This window comes from Cornus florida, unplaced genomic scaffold, assembly GCF_030987335.1.
Source record: "Cornus florida cultivar Cherokee Brave unplaced genomic scaffold, ASM3098733v1 CherokeeBrave_3.0.0_Hap2_Chr03, whole genome shotgun sequence".
In the NCBI taxonomy this organism is placed as follows: domain Eukaryota; kingdom Viridiplantae; phylum Streptophyta; class Magnoliopsida; order Cornales; family Cornaceae; genus Cornus; species Cornus florida.
Window position 1 is genome coordinate 9,568,943 of NW_026775573.1, and position 15,126 is coordinate 9,584,068.

Below are 15,126 nucleotides of genomic sequence, written 5' to 3' on the forward strand. Positions count from 1 at the left end.
GTTTTTGGCAAATAAATCCCCGAGCTATTAAACAAATTTTACAAGACCTTTTTTGCAGTTAATTATCCCCTTAAAAAAGAGGTGAAAAAACTCTATTGTCCATTTTGATATATATAAAATTAAATAGATTATGAATAGAGGAGAAACTGAGAAAATTATAAATTTTCATACATATTGTGTTCAAAATTTTCACTCTTAAATCATGTCTCCAAAACATTTGTTCTAAATTTCATCAATGCTTTATACTTTCAAATTGAAAGTTGGAATACATTTTAATCATATTTATTTTTATTTTTAAATTACTTAAATCATATTAACATATTTGTTCTACCTATAAAATAAATGTGACGTGAAAATTTCTACCTGTAGATGTAGAGGACCAGAGGTAACGTTTACGTTGTTAAAAGCAAAATACAAAAAAGACTAAACACGAGTCATAAAATCATCGTAGCCTGAGATGATGGTGAGGCTACTGTCAAAGACATTCCGATCCCTGAAGCCTCATAGTTGTCTACCTAACCCTACACCACCAAAATCATCACCACTACATTCCCAATCATCGAATTCGTCACCATCAACATCCACCTCATTGAAAAGATTGACATTGTCGAAGCAATCATGGTGCGTATATCTCATCCTCTCCACCGGCGACCCAATCAAAACTTACGTTGGTGTTTCTACCAATTTCTCTCGCCGGTATACCCTTAACCAATCTCTTCTGAAATTTCTCGATTTCTCTGGCAAAATTCGATTGCGGGTATTGAGAATGAAAATTCATGCTATTATATCTGTGATTCTTTACCCAATGCTTTGTTTGGAAATTTTTATATCGATTTCCAAATTCTATGGCAAAATTCGGTTGTGGGTGTTGAATTATATGAAATATCATGCTATTATATCTGTAATTCTTTAATTACCCGTTGCTTCCTTCTGAAAATTTTAATATCAATTTCAATATTCGGTTGTGGGTATTGAATTAAATTAAAGATCATTCTATTATATGTGCTATATCTCGTGATTCTTTGTCCAATGCTTCATTTGAAATTTTTTATATTGAAAGTACACATCTTTGACTTTGATTATTTGATCCATTAATTTAGTAACCCGACTATGCTTTCTCAGATTGATTTTCATAATGATGATAATCAAAACATTGTGTGCTTGTCTAAAACATGGATGCTGAGCAAGGATTGGAGTTTGCCTTTCATTTGTGAGGTTTTTGTTCTTTTTTGGCTACTAATCTGAAAATAAAGCTATCATCTTGTGTTTAAATATCCCAAGTTTAGTACTAGATGGTCTTTGATGCTATGTCTAGCTTATAATTGCTAGAGTGAATTCAGAGAGGAGAAAGTGGGAATGGAAACAGGAATATGACTGGGAAGAGGGAAGCAATAAGTGGTTAAGAATCAATGTACGAGAACAATGTGTCCGAATGAGGAGTCGTGGTGCCAAATAATGATCATAAGAGCTGTGGCATTTGTTCGGGAACTGAAACAAACATCAGGGGTTTGTTTTAGGAGAGAATTATCAAGCCTTTTTTTATTCAGAAAGACGGATAATATTCTGTAGGAAATTTTATGTTCTATCATTCTTCAGTAGGTACAGTTCCACAGTTCCACTAAGTAATAAATTGACCTTCCATGGCCCAAAAGTATGCTGTGTGCATCCAATTCTTTAGTAGGTTGAAGTTTGCATTTAAATTTACTAATTAAAAAAAAAAAAATTCTTTTGCAGGTATAGTTCCACCAAGTTAACAAATTGATGCAGGACGATTACAGATAGGCACGGTTTTAGAAAGTCAAAAATCAAATTAGTGTACTTATCAAAAAAAATTTTAATAAAAAAAAAAAATATATCAAAATCAAATTAGTGCTGCCCATGAATGGTTTTATGGTGTGCTTAGGTCAAGGGAAGCTTAAAGATGTAGGTTTTTTGTAAGTTAAGAAAATATCTATAGATGAAGGGGAATTGGCTTCATGCAGAAAGTTTTAAACTTGAAAGAAACTTTGTATAAACTTGAAACTCAGGTAAGTAAGAGTTTATTTGATTTGTGGTGTTAAACTAAAGGACAATGAGTAGCGAAATGGGTTAGGTTTGATTAGTGCTTGGTAAGGTAAGGTTTTGTGTAGGATGATAGGTTAGGGCTGATTATGGCTTGGCTTGGTAATGTAATGGAGTTGATATGGGGACTGAAATAGAACTGTGAAACAGAATCTATGACCTTACCTATTGTCTTGATATGGGGACTGAAAGTTTAAATTCCCATAAATCACTCGGTTAAAATGAAAAGATTATATAGATATTTATTGGCTATTAAGTTTGTGAAAACTGACAAAAATAAGACTAAATTTAAGAGAAGATTCAATTGCACGTGGTCTCCTCCATGCTTTATGAGAAATTTCCAATTTTCCTTTTTCATGTTAAAAGCATTTGCATAAAAAATTTAGTTTCCACAGCTGAAAAGGTTTGTGCTTGTGTGTGCGTGTGCATGCGCGCGTGTGTGTGAGGGAGAGAGAGCCAGAGAGATTTATGAGAAATTTACAATTTTCCCCTTTTCATGTTTACAACCTCTGCATCAGAAATTTAGCTTCCACAGCCAAAAAGATGTTGATTCCTGAGCATTTCATGAAACTAATTATATTGAAATTTAAGAAAGTAGAACTGTTTAGCTTTGCCTTTTGTTCTCAGATGATAAAACATGGGTAGTCTATTTAAGTTACCTGATGAAAATATTCTAATTATATTATTGGTACTTCTTTATAGTTTGAAACAACATAATGGTCAACTGAAAGGAGGTGCAAAGGCCGCTCGTGCTGGAACGCCATGGGTTTGTGCATGCCTTATTCGAGGATTTAAGGATCAAAGTGAAGGTATTTGTCTAATCTAATGTCATAGCATATTAACGGCCTGTTTAGTTTATCCTTATATCAAGGGACTACTAATATTTTTGCAGCACTATCAGAAAGTAGGAATGTCTTAAAACTTCTGTATGCTAAAAATTCATGTGAGCTAACATTGTCAGATGTTGGAGGATTTGAAACGATCCACTGTTTCTAATGGCACCCCATTTCATGTTCATGCTACCTTGGGGAAATCTTGATATCCATTTTGCATCCTTCCCATCCATTTCATTTATTGTAAATATGATTCAGCGGCTCTCGAGTTGTCTTAGAAGCCATACTCTTGTTCTTCAAGGCTACCTTGTACCGGACGGTCAATTTTGTTGCGAAATTCTTGACAATCCTAGAACACATTTCTTGAACTAGTCCATTTCCTCTTTCTTGTTTATGGCATTTTCCAACAGATTCTGCATATTATGTTGGAAGTCATGCTTACCCTTGATAAACTGTTCGATTATATAGCTTACAACACTGGTGCATGAGCATTATGGTGTATGGGGTTTATGCTGTTTAGCTCATTTGTAGTCATGCAATTACCACTCACAGCAACACATCACAGTACTTGAGGGCGTGCATCAGTTATCTGGTTATCATGTTTATTCTCCCAATTCCCCACAGTTGTCAAATTCTACCAATTACTTTGGTGTGGTTCATGGTGTTTTTTAACATGATCTGTCACACACTAACAATGGAAGGTTATCCCTTAGAGATATATCTTTGCTTTTGAGCATGCATTATTTTCTTATGCAGTCTCAGTATTGTTGTCCTTTTTAACAATTTTGTTCTTTCCTAGTGTGGTGATTTCTGAACCATCTAGTTTAGTGTCTTAATATGAGATACACTAGACTCAGCTTATCTTTTCAATATTAGCCAAACGGTGGTTTGATAGTGGTGCTTGATTATATTCAAACTGTTTAAAACTTTGTCACACACACAGTTGCTGTAGAAAAATAGTTCAACTTGCAAAGATATCTGTCTTTTCCAAAATTGACCTATTATAAAGTGATCACGAGCTTCATAACAGGAAGATTGATACCAGTATGAAATATCTCATCACCATGGACCAATGACGATTGTTTTTCCTGTGAATACTTTGTCAAATAATGGGTCAAGATACTTCAGGTGAAGTCACCTTTGGTTCACAAATCAACATAGTCACAGTCATTTAAGTGGTAATAGTTTTTCTGCTAGCTGAATGTCCCTGTATAATGAAATTTGAGTTAACAAGATATTCTTCTTTGTTGTCTGCTCCTTGATGCCAACTTGCTGACTTCTTCTGTTCCTTTAGTGTTTCTGTCACAGTTCAATGATTTTTCATTTCTTAGTGGTTGAGGCCGCTGACAACTTCCTTGTAACATTTCTATTTGTAGCTTGCATGTTTGAAACAAAATGGAAAAGTTACTCGAGGAAACTGCCTCGTAAGAGGATAAGTGATGAGATGGAGAAACCGTTAGATAATGGCTCACTTCTGCTGTTGCAACACAGGCAAGCAGCTCTAAAGAAAGTTAAAGGTTCAATTGATTGTGATCACTTAGAAATTGACTGGCAATTGAATCCTTCTTGATTTGACAATTTTCATTTTTTTTCTTCAAATGTATAATCTACTTCAGTTTTTTAAGCAAATTGAAGTTGATAAAAATGTTATATATTATGGGCATATGTAATTCCTAACACCTTCATGTTTACTGGTTAGTGTTTGAATAAGGCACTATCAATGTAATTGAGTATTTCTATTTTATATAATGGGGACCCTCTTTTTGGTCTACTTCTTCTTTCTTTGTTTAAAGGCTTGGTAAGAACAACTAAAAAGAGATGGACTATTAGTTTACGAGATAAAGAGATGAGAAATATAACTAATGCATAATCTCTATATGCTATTATATATATAGAAAGGACTTCTTTTAGTCTTGTTAGTTATAGGACTTAGAATGTCAAATTTGTGGTGAAACCTTAAGAGTCTGTATTTTTGTTTATTTTAGGGAACCTTGTTCTTGGGCAGATTGAGAATTTCACAGTGTGGTAAGGATAACAAGGAAAATTACAACTTGAATTGTGACGTCCACCAATTAGGGTCTGTGCATATAATATTTAGGGTTTCATGATTTTCATGTTTGATTCATTTGGAAATCTGTTAAGTTAATTTGAAAATCAGTTAGAATTAGTTAAGGTTTAATTCAAGACCCATTCACCCCCCTCTAGGTCTAGATCACGACGTTGTGCTACTCTAGTCATAGCCTAGAGTTTGGTCCAATATACTTCTCAAGTCTACTATTTATTTCAAGTTGTCATTTGGAGAAAATTTGAGAAAAGTAATGATAATTGCAAGATAGGGGGTAATGAATGTGAAGAAGAAAAGATATATATTTAAAGTCTTGCATACATACTGCTACTTTGTTGACAGAGGTGGTGTTCAATACAGAATGCAAGCATTCTTGTCTACTGCTACTCCCATACCATGAAGTTAGAAAACAGTTGAATCCTTGCAGAAAGGAAAACAAACAGTTGCTGGTTACCGTCCTCCTTTGGTAGGAAAAGAAAGAAAAATTACATTCTCAGTACAAACAACAATTAGTAGTTGATGCTTATGGCTGCAGTTATGTAATAAACATGTCTCCTCTAATCATACATTTTACTCGCCAGTTCAAATCTCGATGATTGTCTTAAATATTTGTAAATGTCATGCAGTCATGGTCCTTGATTTATTGTTAAGTCATTGAACATGTGTGATATGCCTCTTATGTAAGTATAAGCTATAATTCAAATGTGATATATTCTTTTACTTTTTTAACTTGACTTTAATATCCTTGATGCTTCTGTTTTTTTCTAAAACCTTGATACATTATCGATATTCTTCCTGGACAATGACTACCTGAAAAACCTCTTTGAATTTATTTAAAACTAAAAATGGAAGTGCAGCATGCCAGTTTTGATAGATTTTGGTTGATTAATTTATATATGTTAAAATAACATTTTTACCATTTACACGTGTTTGCTTGTATGTTTGTTTGTGAAAAAAAATTGTTAGTTTTGTGCTGCAACAATCAAGGGCCACTTAGATGTCTTTGTTTCGCTGATGAGGGACAGAAGATACTTTCCTTTTTTCTTGTTTTCTTTTTAGGATGGTGGAAAGGGTGGTGTGTCTATTGATATGGGATAATCGACAATAAGTAAATAATGAAGAAGAAGAAAGCTAGGTGTTTATGGGGATTTTGGATATGGAATAGAAACTGAATGCGTTTATGGTGTTTTACTTAGGTTTGGAAAGATTCTATTTTTTATTATTAAATTATTAATCCTGTTTGCTCTATTTATTTATTTTGATTTTTTTAAAAGGAGGGTTACTTGGTTTTCTGCATTGGTATTTCTCTTGAAAGTGAATGTTAATTGGCTTCAAGAATGCAACTGAACTTTTCAACTAGACACCTGAATTAAACCCCTTTTTATCTTTCTAGTTGCCCTTGAAGTTTCTTTTCTTCTTCTTTTTTCTTTCTTCTTCTTCTTCTTCTTCTTCTTCTTCTTTTTTATTTTATTTTATTTGTAGAAGTTTAATCATTCTTTTTTGGCTAAGCATAAAGTGTAATCATTGATTAACCATACAACTAAAATGATCCTGATGTATTTTTCACTTTTGTATCCCTCGCATTCCCTGTTCTTAATTATCACTCTCATGACTATGGTTTTAACCTAGGTAGGTCTTCTAATCTAGTCGAAATGCCAGTTCATAATATAGTCGCTTGCTTTAACTATAAATATGCTCCCATTTCATTTATACAGTTTTGTAGACCTATTAAAGAGTTATTATTAAATCTACGAAGTTACATGATATTAGAAGGTCCCCCGGTGGTGGTGGTTCTGGAAACTCATTAAAATGCTGTCTTGGCCAGCTGTAGACATGATTGTTTGCTTTGCAGTCCACTTGACCTTCGTTTTGTATTATTTTAGCAATGAATTTCTAATTTATTCCTCAATCACAAGAAGGGCTGAATATCATTTTCGACACGAAGGGTCACGACTACATAGTTCACCAAACTTCTTCAGCTTTTGTACAGAATCGACACACGGGATAACAAAAGATGAGGAGGCCCAGCAGCTTGCAGTATACATAAAGAAAGGTAAATTTGCATACATAATTTCAACATAGCATCATTAGATTAGCACTTTCAAAGTCTAATGCCAATTATAGCATGCCTTTACTCTTTGGATGAAGCTTCCATTCATTCTTTCATATCTTGTTCTTTTCCTTTTCCTGTTTTTTTCACCTTCTTGTTGGCATCTACTTTCTTGATTGACCTTTTTGAGATTGGTGTTGCAATAATCTCATGTTTGCCAGTGACTAATTTCTCTATCTTTTGTGAGTATTATGGTTAAAACTATAAGTGGAGAGAGAACAAATCAAGTTTGGAAGAAGAAAAGAATTGGGATCCTATAATTTGGTCAATTTGATATCCCAATGCAACCACCCCTCCTCCCCACGAAAACCTACCCTCAAGACTCAAACAATGATAATGATGATGATATTGTATTAGAATAGTTTCTTTCCTTTTTATCAACTGAGTTATATTCAAAGTTTTATTTTTGATAGGTTGCATCCAAAGTGTTTGTTGGTTTTAAGAATTGTTTTTAGCATCTTTTATTTAGTGTTTGCACTCATTTTGTTTGATGGGTCCCCTCTTGTGGCCTATCCTGTGCCATAAAACATTGACGTTTGGAGGCATAGTTGGCAGGGATCCGGATCCCCTCCTGTGGTGGAAATCACAGGATCTATCTTCTTTGGTTTGGTTTTGGCTGGTTTGCTTTTTTCCTTTCTTTTCCCCTTTGTATTATATATATATATATATATAGTGTATCTATTATTTGGATTTACATGTGCTTATGACAAGATTTATTTGGTGCTACCATTTCAGTCAAAAAGGACACCATACCAACTTCAACATCTTTCGAAGAATGACAAAATTTCGAATAACACATTGAGCTATAAAAATAAATCTTTGCCACTATTGAATTCCATTATTTCCCTAATGATACTAGCAAGTTGATAAACTTACATTGAAACTATGTTTGGGAACATTGAATTGACGTCTTGACAATGAAATTAATAAATGAAATTTAATCCAACGCGTCAATTCGGTGCTCCTAAGACCATACAATTATTAGCAATATCTATAAATCAATCATAATCTTAGAAGGTTGTGGCATTGCACCAATGGGGTTGTATAACAGTGTGAAAACTACCCTGCACCTTCAACTTTGCAGCTACAGTAGTTCACAGCTCACATCAATGGGCTTGTACTGTGAAACTGTACAATTCATGCCCAAAATACCCTTTTTATGGCATGCAAATCACTATTGGCTTATCAAGCGTGGTGAAATTGGCGCCAATGAATGTTGGAAAAAGAGCTGTTGCAGTTCACAGCCTGTTGCTTTAAAGCATCAGACTGCTTCATTTGGAAACACTGTAAAAGCATCCAAAGAGCAAAGGTTATTATTGCCCTTTCTGTTTCAGTAAACAATTCAAAACCATTACCATCTTAGCATTTGAGACAACTGCAAAGTGACAACTTTTCAAATTATTTTTGGGACCTTAAAAGGAAATTTAGATCCGGATCTCCAGTGGATCTCAAGTTCAACATTTAGGGTCTATTTCAGAAAATTCATCACGGGTTGAATTCACAAATTCATTGAGAAGGTTGAGAGTTTGAATTCACTCGAGACCACTCTTAGAAATTTTTTATATTCTTATTTGGTGTATGTGAGACAGACATTGTACTTATAGGGTGTTCTAAGAAAGAGACCCAACACCTCAAAAAAAAAAAAATCCTTGGGGACAAACAAAAATACTCATAAATTATTATATTCTAAAATTTTCTTATGTGTACTTTGCGTATAAACAGACATTCCTACCAGATCTTAATGGTTATTGATTTTGTATGTCATAAATATCCATTTCAAGACAGTTAGTAATTCTGTAATCGTACTTTAGGAGGGGTGACTGCAATTTAATTAATAATTCTGGATTATATAAAGCTTCTTCATAACATCAGACACTAGTTCAAATTAAATAAAGCTCAATTCAAATTTATTTTACATGGAGAGTTATAAGAAAAAAAACAGGAATTTTACGATTCGAATAAGTTCAATTCAAAAATTCAATTCAAATTTATTTTAGACAAAGACATGCATTGAGTTGAGCAATGACGGATTTAGAAATTCATACGAGGGAGGACAAATTTATATAGAGGAGTTTTTTTATAATTTCAGTGGGGACAATTTCAAAAGTTTATAGGCATAAATACAAAAAGGTACATATTTAAAGATGTAAAATGCAAAAACAAAAATTTTTAGTGGGAACGGATGCCCCACCGAGCTCACTGTAAATCCATGCCCGGTGGATGAGTTATGCATCTTATCTGTATTTTGTTACTGATATTGTACAATTGAAAAATAATAAAAATTCCAATCAAGACATGTATGTGTGGACACAAAATTTTATTTATTTTTGTATAATTACTGAAAAATAAAAATAAAACTTTATGACAATTTTTAACTTTGTGGACCAAAAGTCCAAAAGTTAAATTATTGTATCCAAGGACCATAATCCACATTCTATGGGCTGGCATCGGCAATCTTTGGATTCCAGGTTGGTACCCAAATTTAAGACCAAATAGTCCGAAAGTTCCCATTTCTATCTCTCTCCTCACTCTCTCTCTCTCCATAGACCACGAGCTTCCCAGCAGGAGCACATCTTTCAATCTCCAGAAGATCTCCAGACACAACAAAACCTTTTGGAAAAAGCTTCTTCACTTTTTATGCTTATGTTAGTTTATATACATATATTGTCATATCTCTGCATCTAATCCAACATCAATGGGTTATCTATCTTGTAAAGCTGAATCATCCATTTCAATCTCCGATTCTCAAACGCCAACCTCTTCCAAGAAAACCCAGCAAGAAATCGAAAAGCCCATCAAAATCCAACAATTCGAGTACAGTGACCTTGAAGCAGCCACCAATGGCTTCTCCGACCAGAAGCTTCTCGGCAGAGGCAGCCATGGCTTGGTCTACAAAGCCGTCCTCCGCGGCGGCCGGCTGGTCGCCGTGAAGAAACCCTCCAGAGGCAGCCTCTCAGCTCCTCGCTTTTCCACCTCTTCGGCACCCGAAAGCGCCAACGAAGTCGAGAACGAAATCGACATACTCTCCAAACTTCACAGTCCGAGACTCGTCAATTTGGTGGGTTTCACAAGCGATTCTCGTGATCGCCTCTTGGTGGTGGAGTTCATGAGCAATGGAACCCTGTACGAGGTTCTTCATTCCAGTCCTCGGCCACCCAATTGGGGCCGAAGAATTCGGCTCGCTCTTCAAACAGCAAAAGCCATCGACACCCTCCATTCCTCTGTCCCTCCGGTGATCCACCGTGACATAAAGTCAGCAAATGTGTTGATTGATCGGAATTTCAATGCCCGGTTGGGTGATTTCGGGTTGGCGCTCCGGTGCCATGTCGATGATTTCCGGCTCCGATCAACTCCACCGGCTGGCACAATTGGGTACCTTGATCCAGGGTATGTGACTCCTGATAATTTGAGTACTAAAACTGATGTGTTTAGTTTTGGTATATTGTTGTTAGAGATTATTAGTGGTAGGAAAGCTATTGATGTTGGGCATTCACCACCTTCAATTGTGGATTGGGCAATTCCACTTATAAGAAGGGGTAAGCTTTTAGCTATATATGATCCGAGGATTCCGCCTCCGAAGGATCCTTCGTTGAGGAAGCAATTGGCAGTGATTGCTGCTAAGTGTGTGAGGTCTTGTAAGGAACGGAGGCCCTCAATGAAGGAGGTGGCTGAGAGTCTTGGTGCCTTGAGTAAATTGGTTCCTCTTCATTCATGGAATGGTTTTAGCAATCCCTGTTTGATGGTTGAGACAGTGGGACGTCCGGTGGAATCAGGGAATGCCCAATTGAATTCGAGGCCAAAGGGTGTTGAAGATGGTGGGGATGCTGTATGTGCTCGGCCATTGAGGAATTCGCGGAGAGTGTACTCTGATTTAGGTTTCAGGAATAATTTGATGGATCTCATGGCTGGAAATGATGAATTTCGGGGGGAGGATGATGGAGCTGAGCTTAAATCAAAATCGGCAAATGGGGGTTCTAGTTTTAGAATTGCTAGTGAAAGGTTTGTTGGCAGGAGCTCTCGGACTGTGGTTCGTGGTAATGAGAAAGGCAGTGGCTTTCGCATGAGGCGAAACCAATCAGTTGGTGAAAGTTCAGAATTATACTCAAGAAGAGTTGACATGATCATTCGATCGAGTTCTAGTGCTCGAGCAGCTGACTTTAGCTAGTTTGATGCAAAATTCTGTTGAGAGCATTTGCAGTCTCTAGCCGATTTGACAACCAAGCGAAGCTAAAGAGTGTAAGCTTTTCTTGCTCTCAAATCACATTGTTGTAGACTAATTATTGGTTTCAATTATTTGTCTTTGCATTGTTGTTGAAAGTGTTAATGTATATGTTGATTCAGCCATATATGTTGCTTAGAGCCCTTCATCTGTTTTCTTCATTATGCAAAACTAATGAATAATAGGAATTTTGTATTAATGCTAATCTTATTCTTTGTACTATTGTATTATCTCCAGTGAACTGTAATTTGAATTGAATGTAAGTTGACTTGGTAAATATTCACTAAAATTTTCAGAGTGAGGGATTATTTGTATGTTTTTGAAGGGGCAAAAGAAATTATGCCGGGCTACAAATATCAGAACTCCTATCAATACCTCGCTATTATAACTTTTTTTCTTCTTTATATTTCAAACCAAGGCAAGTAAGATAATTCATTGATAGAATCAGACACTGGAGGAGAGCAATATGAGATGCAACATCAGGAAACTCACTCTCTAAACAGACCACTGCTTTTGAGACTTAGCAAATTGACTTGGGATATGGGCAACCTTGTTACGCTCCCTGTGCACCCACTGTAAATGAAAGTGGGGCTGCCGTGACACTAGGAAAGAAATGTTGTTCTTGATAACTGCAATGGATTCTTTGTGAAAATGCTGGAGTTCCCATACAAAATTGTGGTGCAAGATCATTGTGTCAAAATATGTGTTCTTGCATTCAGAATGTGTTTAAACTTAATGTAACTGAATTTTTGGTTAAAATCAAATGAAGTCCAAGAAAGAATATTTGTCATTGCTAATTAGTGATTCCACAAAATGCTCAAATTTCATCGCAATTTCCATGTCGAAATTTCGTCTGCACCGGAAGAAAGAAGATTTTTCTGGAATGCATTCCTTATTGGGGTTTTTGGAGATTTTTTATTGTAATGGTGTTTAATCTTACTGGAGTAACTGTCTTAAAATTGATTTCCTTTGATAAGAAGCCTGCTTTTTGCATCTCAAAGATGATTGCCTTATGCAAAGGAACTTTTACTATCATCACTCATCAAACAGCATGTTGCAATGTTGGTAAGAAGAAATTCATAAAGCAATTATTTTTTCTAATACAAAACTTGAAAAGTGTTAATCTTTAAATATTTAAATGGTTTATTTATTTATTATTATTTACAATTATTATCTGTTGTAATTCACAGGCCAGCAGTCGAAACTGTTAAATAATCTACAGCACAAGAAACTTCTTTTGTTAACTAAAGCCATTTGGATTCTGAGGGCCATTAATTAGCAAGGTTGGTTAACAGCATTTGACTGTTGTATTGTCTCAGGTTCTTCCGAAATAATCATACTAGAACTCCATAATTTTCTTATTTGATTTATTGGTTAGGTCATGATACACCAAACTAAGTTCGTATATAATATGTATAGATCTTTCAAGAATTATTGTCATATGTCATAGTCATAGTTGTTGGTGTTTCCATATTTAGCCAAAATACTTTCTCATTACTAGCTTGTGAGTGTAAGAGAGAGTTCAGCAAAAACTCGGATTTCGTCATTGTCATTTCTTTACATGTAGTGGCAATTGATCAGTAAATTTATCCTCATTATTGTCATAATTTGCTCTCTGACTGTTGCCTTTTTTTTTTTGTTCAATTAAAAGTAGCTGTAGTTGCATTAAGGTGCTTTCATTTGAGGTGTTTCGAACTATGAAATCTTCTTGTAGACAGAAAATCCTAGTGGGACCATTTGTTATGCCTGGGGAGCTTCTGAACTCCTCTTGTAGAGCAGTTCATATCGAAAAGAGGTGCTTCCATTTTTTATTTATTTTTTTGCCTCTTTGGGTAGTTTCTGTTGCAAACTTCCAGTTTCTTGAACTATTGCTGTCATCATCATCACTGACTTTATTCCATATGAATAGGATTAGCCACATGATTTATTTTTATTTTATTTTTTCTATTACAAGTTATTTTCCTATTATGTTAAAAAATTTAAATTGTTTCTAATTACTTCATCCAATGGTCCGTCTTTTTTTTTTTTTTTTTTTTTGAATGATTGTCATCCTTGTGAAATCATTGAAAGGTCATGATCTTGTGCATGAAATGGAATAAACCCGCTGTCTTTCAGATGGAGTCATTCTGACTAAAAACATTAACATGATGGGATCATTTTTGTATATTACTGTTTTTAAGTACTTCTTCATTGCTCTGTGTGCATTCTGTGATGAATATTGGATTGGTGTCAGTTAAATTATCCTGGCACTGGTGCGCATTCTTTGCATACTAGTGTGTGTTTTATCCAAGAAAAGGACTTTTACACAGACACCAAGTAACTGTATTCAGCTAGACTTATTGTTGTAGACACCCTCTTTAGTACAGACAATTGGAGTTCAATTATCAAGATAGTGAGAAGCTGGCCCAGATAACTCACACCCCCAAAACTGGAGAGGGATGGTGTCTCTAGCTACCAACAGTAAGTATGAAACTATATATTCCTTTCCTCATATCAAGGCTTTACAGCTAATGTATATTCATTTCCATGTGCTTCTCCTCTTGACATGCTGATATCTCACTTCTCACATGTATTTGTGTATCATATATGAATGTTTGACCTGAGCACAGCTTGAATGGATTGGCATCAACTAGTGGAGCACTCCAGACCGTTGATCCTCACCTTTCGATCAGTAAGTCCTCTTTTTAAGCAGCCCCGATGCATTGACTTTTTTTTTTGGATAAAATTTAACCTAGGCCCACTAATTATTATTTAAAAAAAAAAAAAATTATGAGAGAAAGTGCTACTTTTTTAGAGAAGGGGAAAAGGGTTTTCATCATAATGGAGGAAAATGGTGAATTGTTCTACTTGGTAGGATAGTAAAATGTCAAATGCACTCATTTCCTCAACTGCATGTTCTTTGTTTGTACATTGATGGAGCATCTTGTTGGATTGTTGTGATGCAGCTTGTTTAGTCTATTCAACTGTGGATATAAAGTCACCCAACACTATTATTCTTTTGTACTTGTTCAGGAATAAATAAAAATATAAATCACTAGCACTAGTATAAAAAATAAGGTTTTTGAAACTTCTCTTCCTACCTTGTAGAAAAGGCCTTGACACCATTGTTTTGGTTGAAGGAAAAGTAAATTCAGGTTTCTATTTATCTTGTTTGCCTAATGACAATTAAGTACGTGTGACATAATTATCTTGTGTTTTGTTAATTAAATATACATTTTCTTAGATTGGGCACCCAGGATTTGTGCATACTTTTGTGGATTTGGTGTTTGAAACTGAGACTAAATCCATTTTCAGATGCAGGTTCATCCAACTAATCAATCTTTTCTTGGTTCTGTTTCCATCTCTCTGGCTCTCTCATTATTATTAATAATTATTTTTTTTTTGGAGACGATGGTTGTGTTGGGCCTCTTATAGCATCCCATAATCACCACCAAGGGCATGTGGTTCTGTAATTTATATTGATTTAATATAATATAGTGTATATTTGAAAATATTATTAGATTAAATATATTATAAATCGAAATATATTGTATATTTAAGAATATTATTAGATCAAATATATTATAACAACATTACAAATCAAAATATATTAATATATCCTAAATTTATTTAAAGGGTATTTTGGTATACTATTACATGTTTTTTTTTTTTTGTTATTTCATCACAATATAAGGGTATTAGGGTCTTTTCCACTTAGTTGAAGGGTATTTTATAAATTTTCTGACAAAAAATACTGATTTTTGTACAAAGGGGAGGTGTTTGCAAAATGGGGTCAAACTTCAAATTTATTTGTAATTAAATCAAACTCAGGTCATTGTAGTTTACAGTATCATTAAAA

General features: G+C 34.8%; 2 protein-coding genes across 3 annotated transcripts; both read left to right on the plus strand.

The window, feature by feature from the left end:
• The first annotated feature begins 371 nt into the window (after positions 1 to 371).
• LOC132299378 (structure-specific endonuclease subunit slx1) lies at positions 372 to 4,665 on the plus strand. Its single transcript, XM_059795932.1, has 3 exons — positions 372 to 696; positions 2,764 to 2,870; positions 4,271 to 4,665. Exons 1-3 carry the CDS (start codon positions 458 to 460, stop codon positions 4,462 to 4,464), a joined length of 540 nt encoding a protein of 179 aa, XP_059651915.1. The 5' UTR covers positions 372 to 457; the 3' UTR covers positions 4,465 to 4,665.
• Positions 4,666 to 9,501: 4,836 nt separating this feature from the next.
• On the plus strand, positions 9,502 to 14,746 carry LOC132299379 (serine/threonine-protein kinase-like protein At3g51990). 2 transcript variants are annotated; one of them, XM_059795934.1, is made up of 3 exons: positions 9,502 to 11,305; positions 12,479 to 12,571; positions 13,655 to 14,746. In XM_059795934.1, the coding sequence occupies exon 1, from the start codon at positions 9,765 to 9,767 to the stop codon at positions 11,232 to 11,234; it is 1,470 nt and encodes a 489-aa protein (XP_059651917.1). In that variant the 5' UTR covers positions 9,502 to 9,764; the 3' UTR covers positions 11,235 to 11,305; positions 12,479 to 12,571; positions 13,655 to 14,746. The 2 variants fall into 2 exon arrangements, with proteins under 2 accessions (XP_059651917.1, XP_059651916.1); XM_059795933.1 differs by lacking the exon at positions 13,655 to 14,746 and having other exon boundaries at positions 12,479 to 12,880.
• The last annotated feature ends 380 nt before the right edge of the window (positions 14,747 to 15,126 follow it).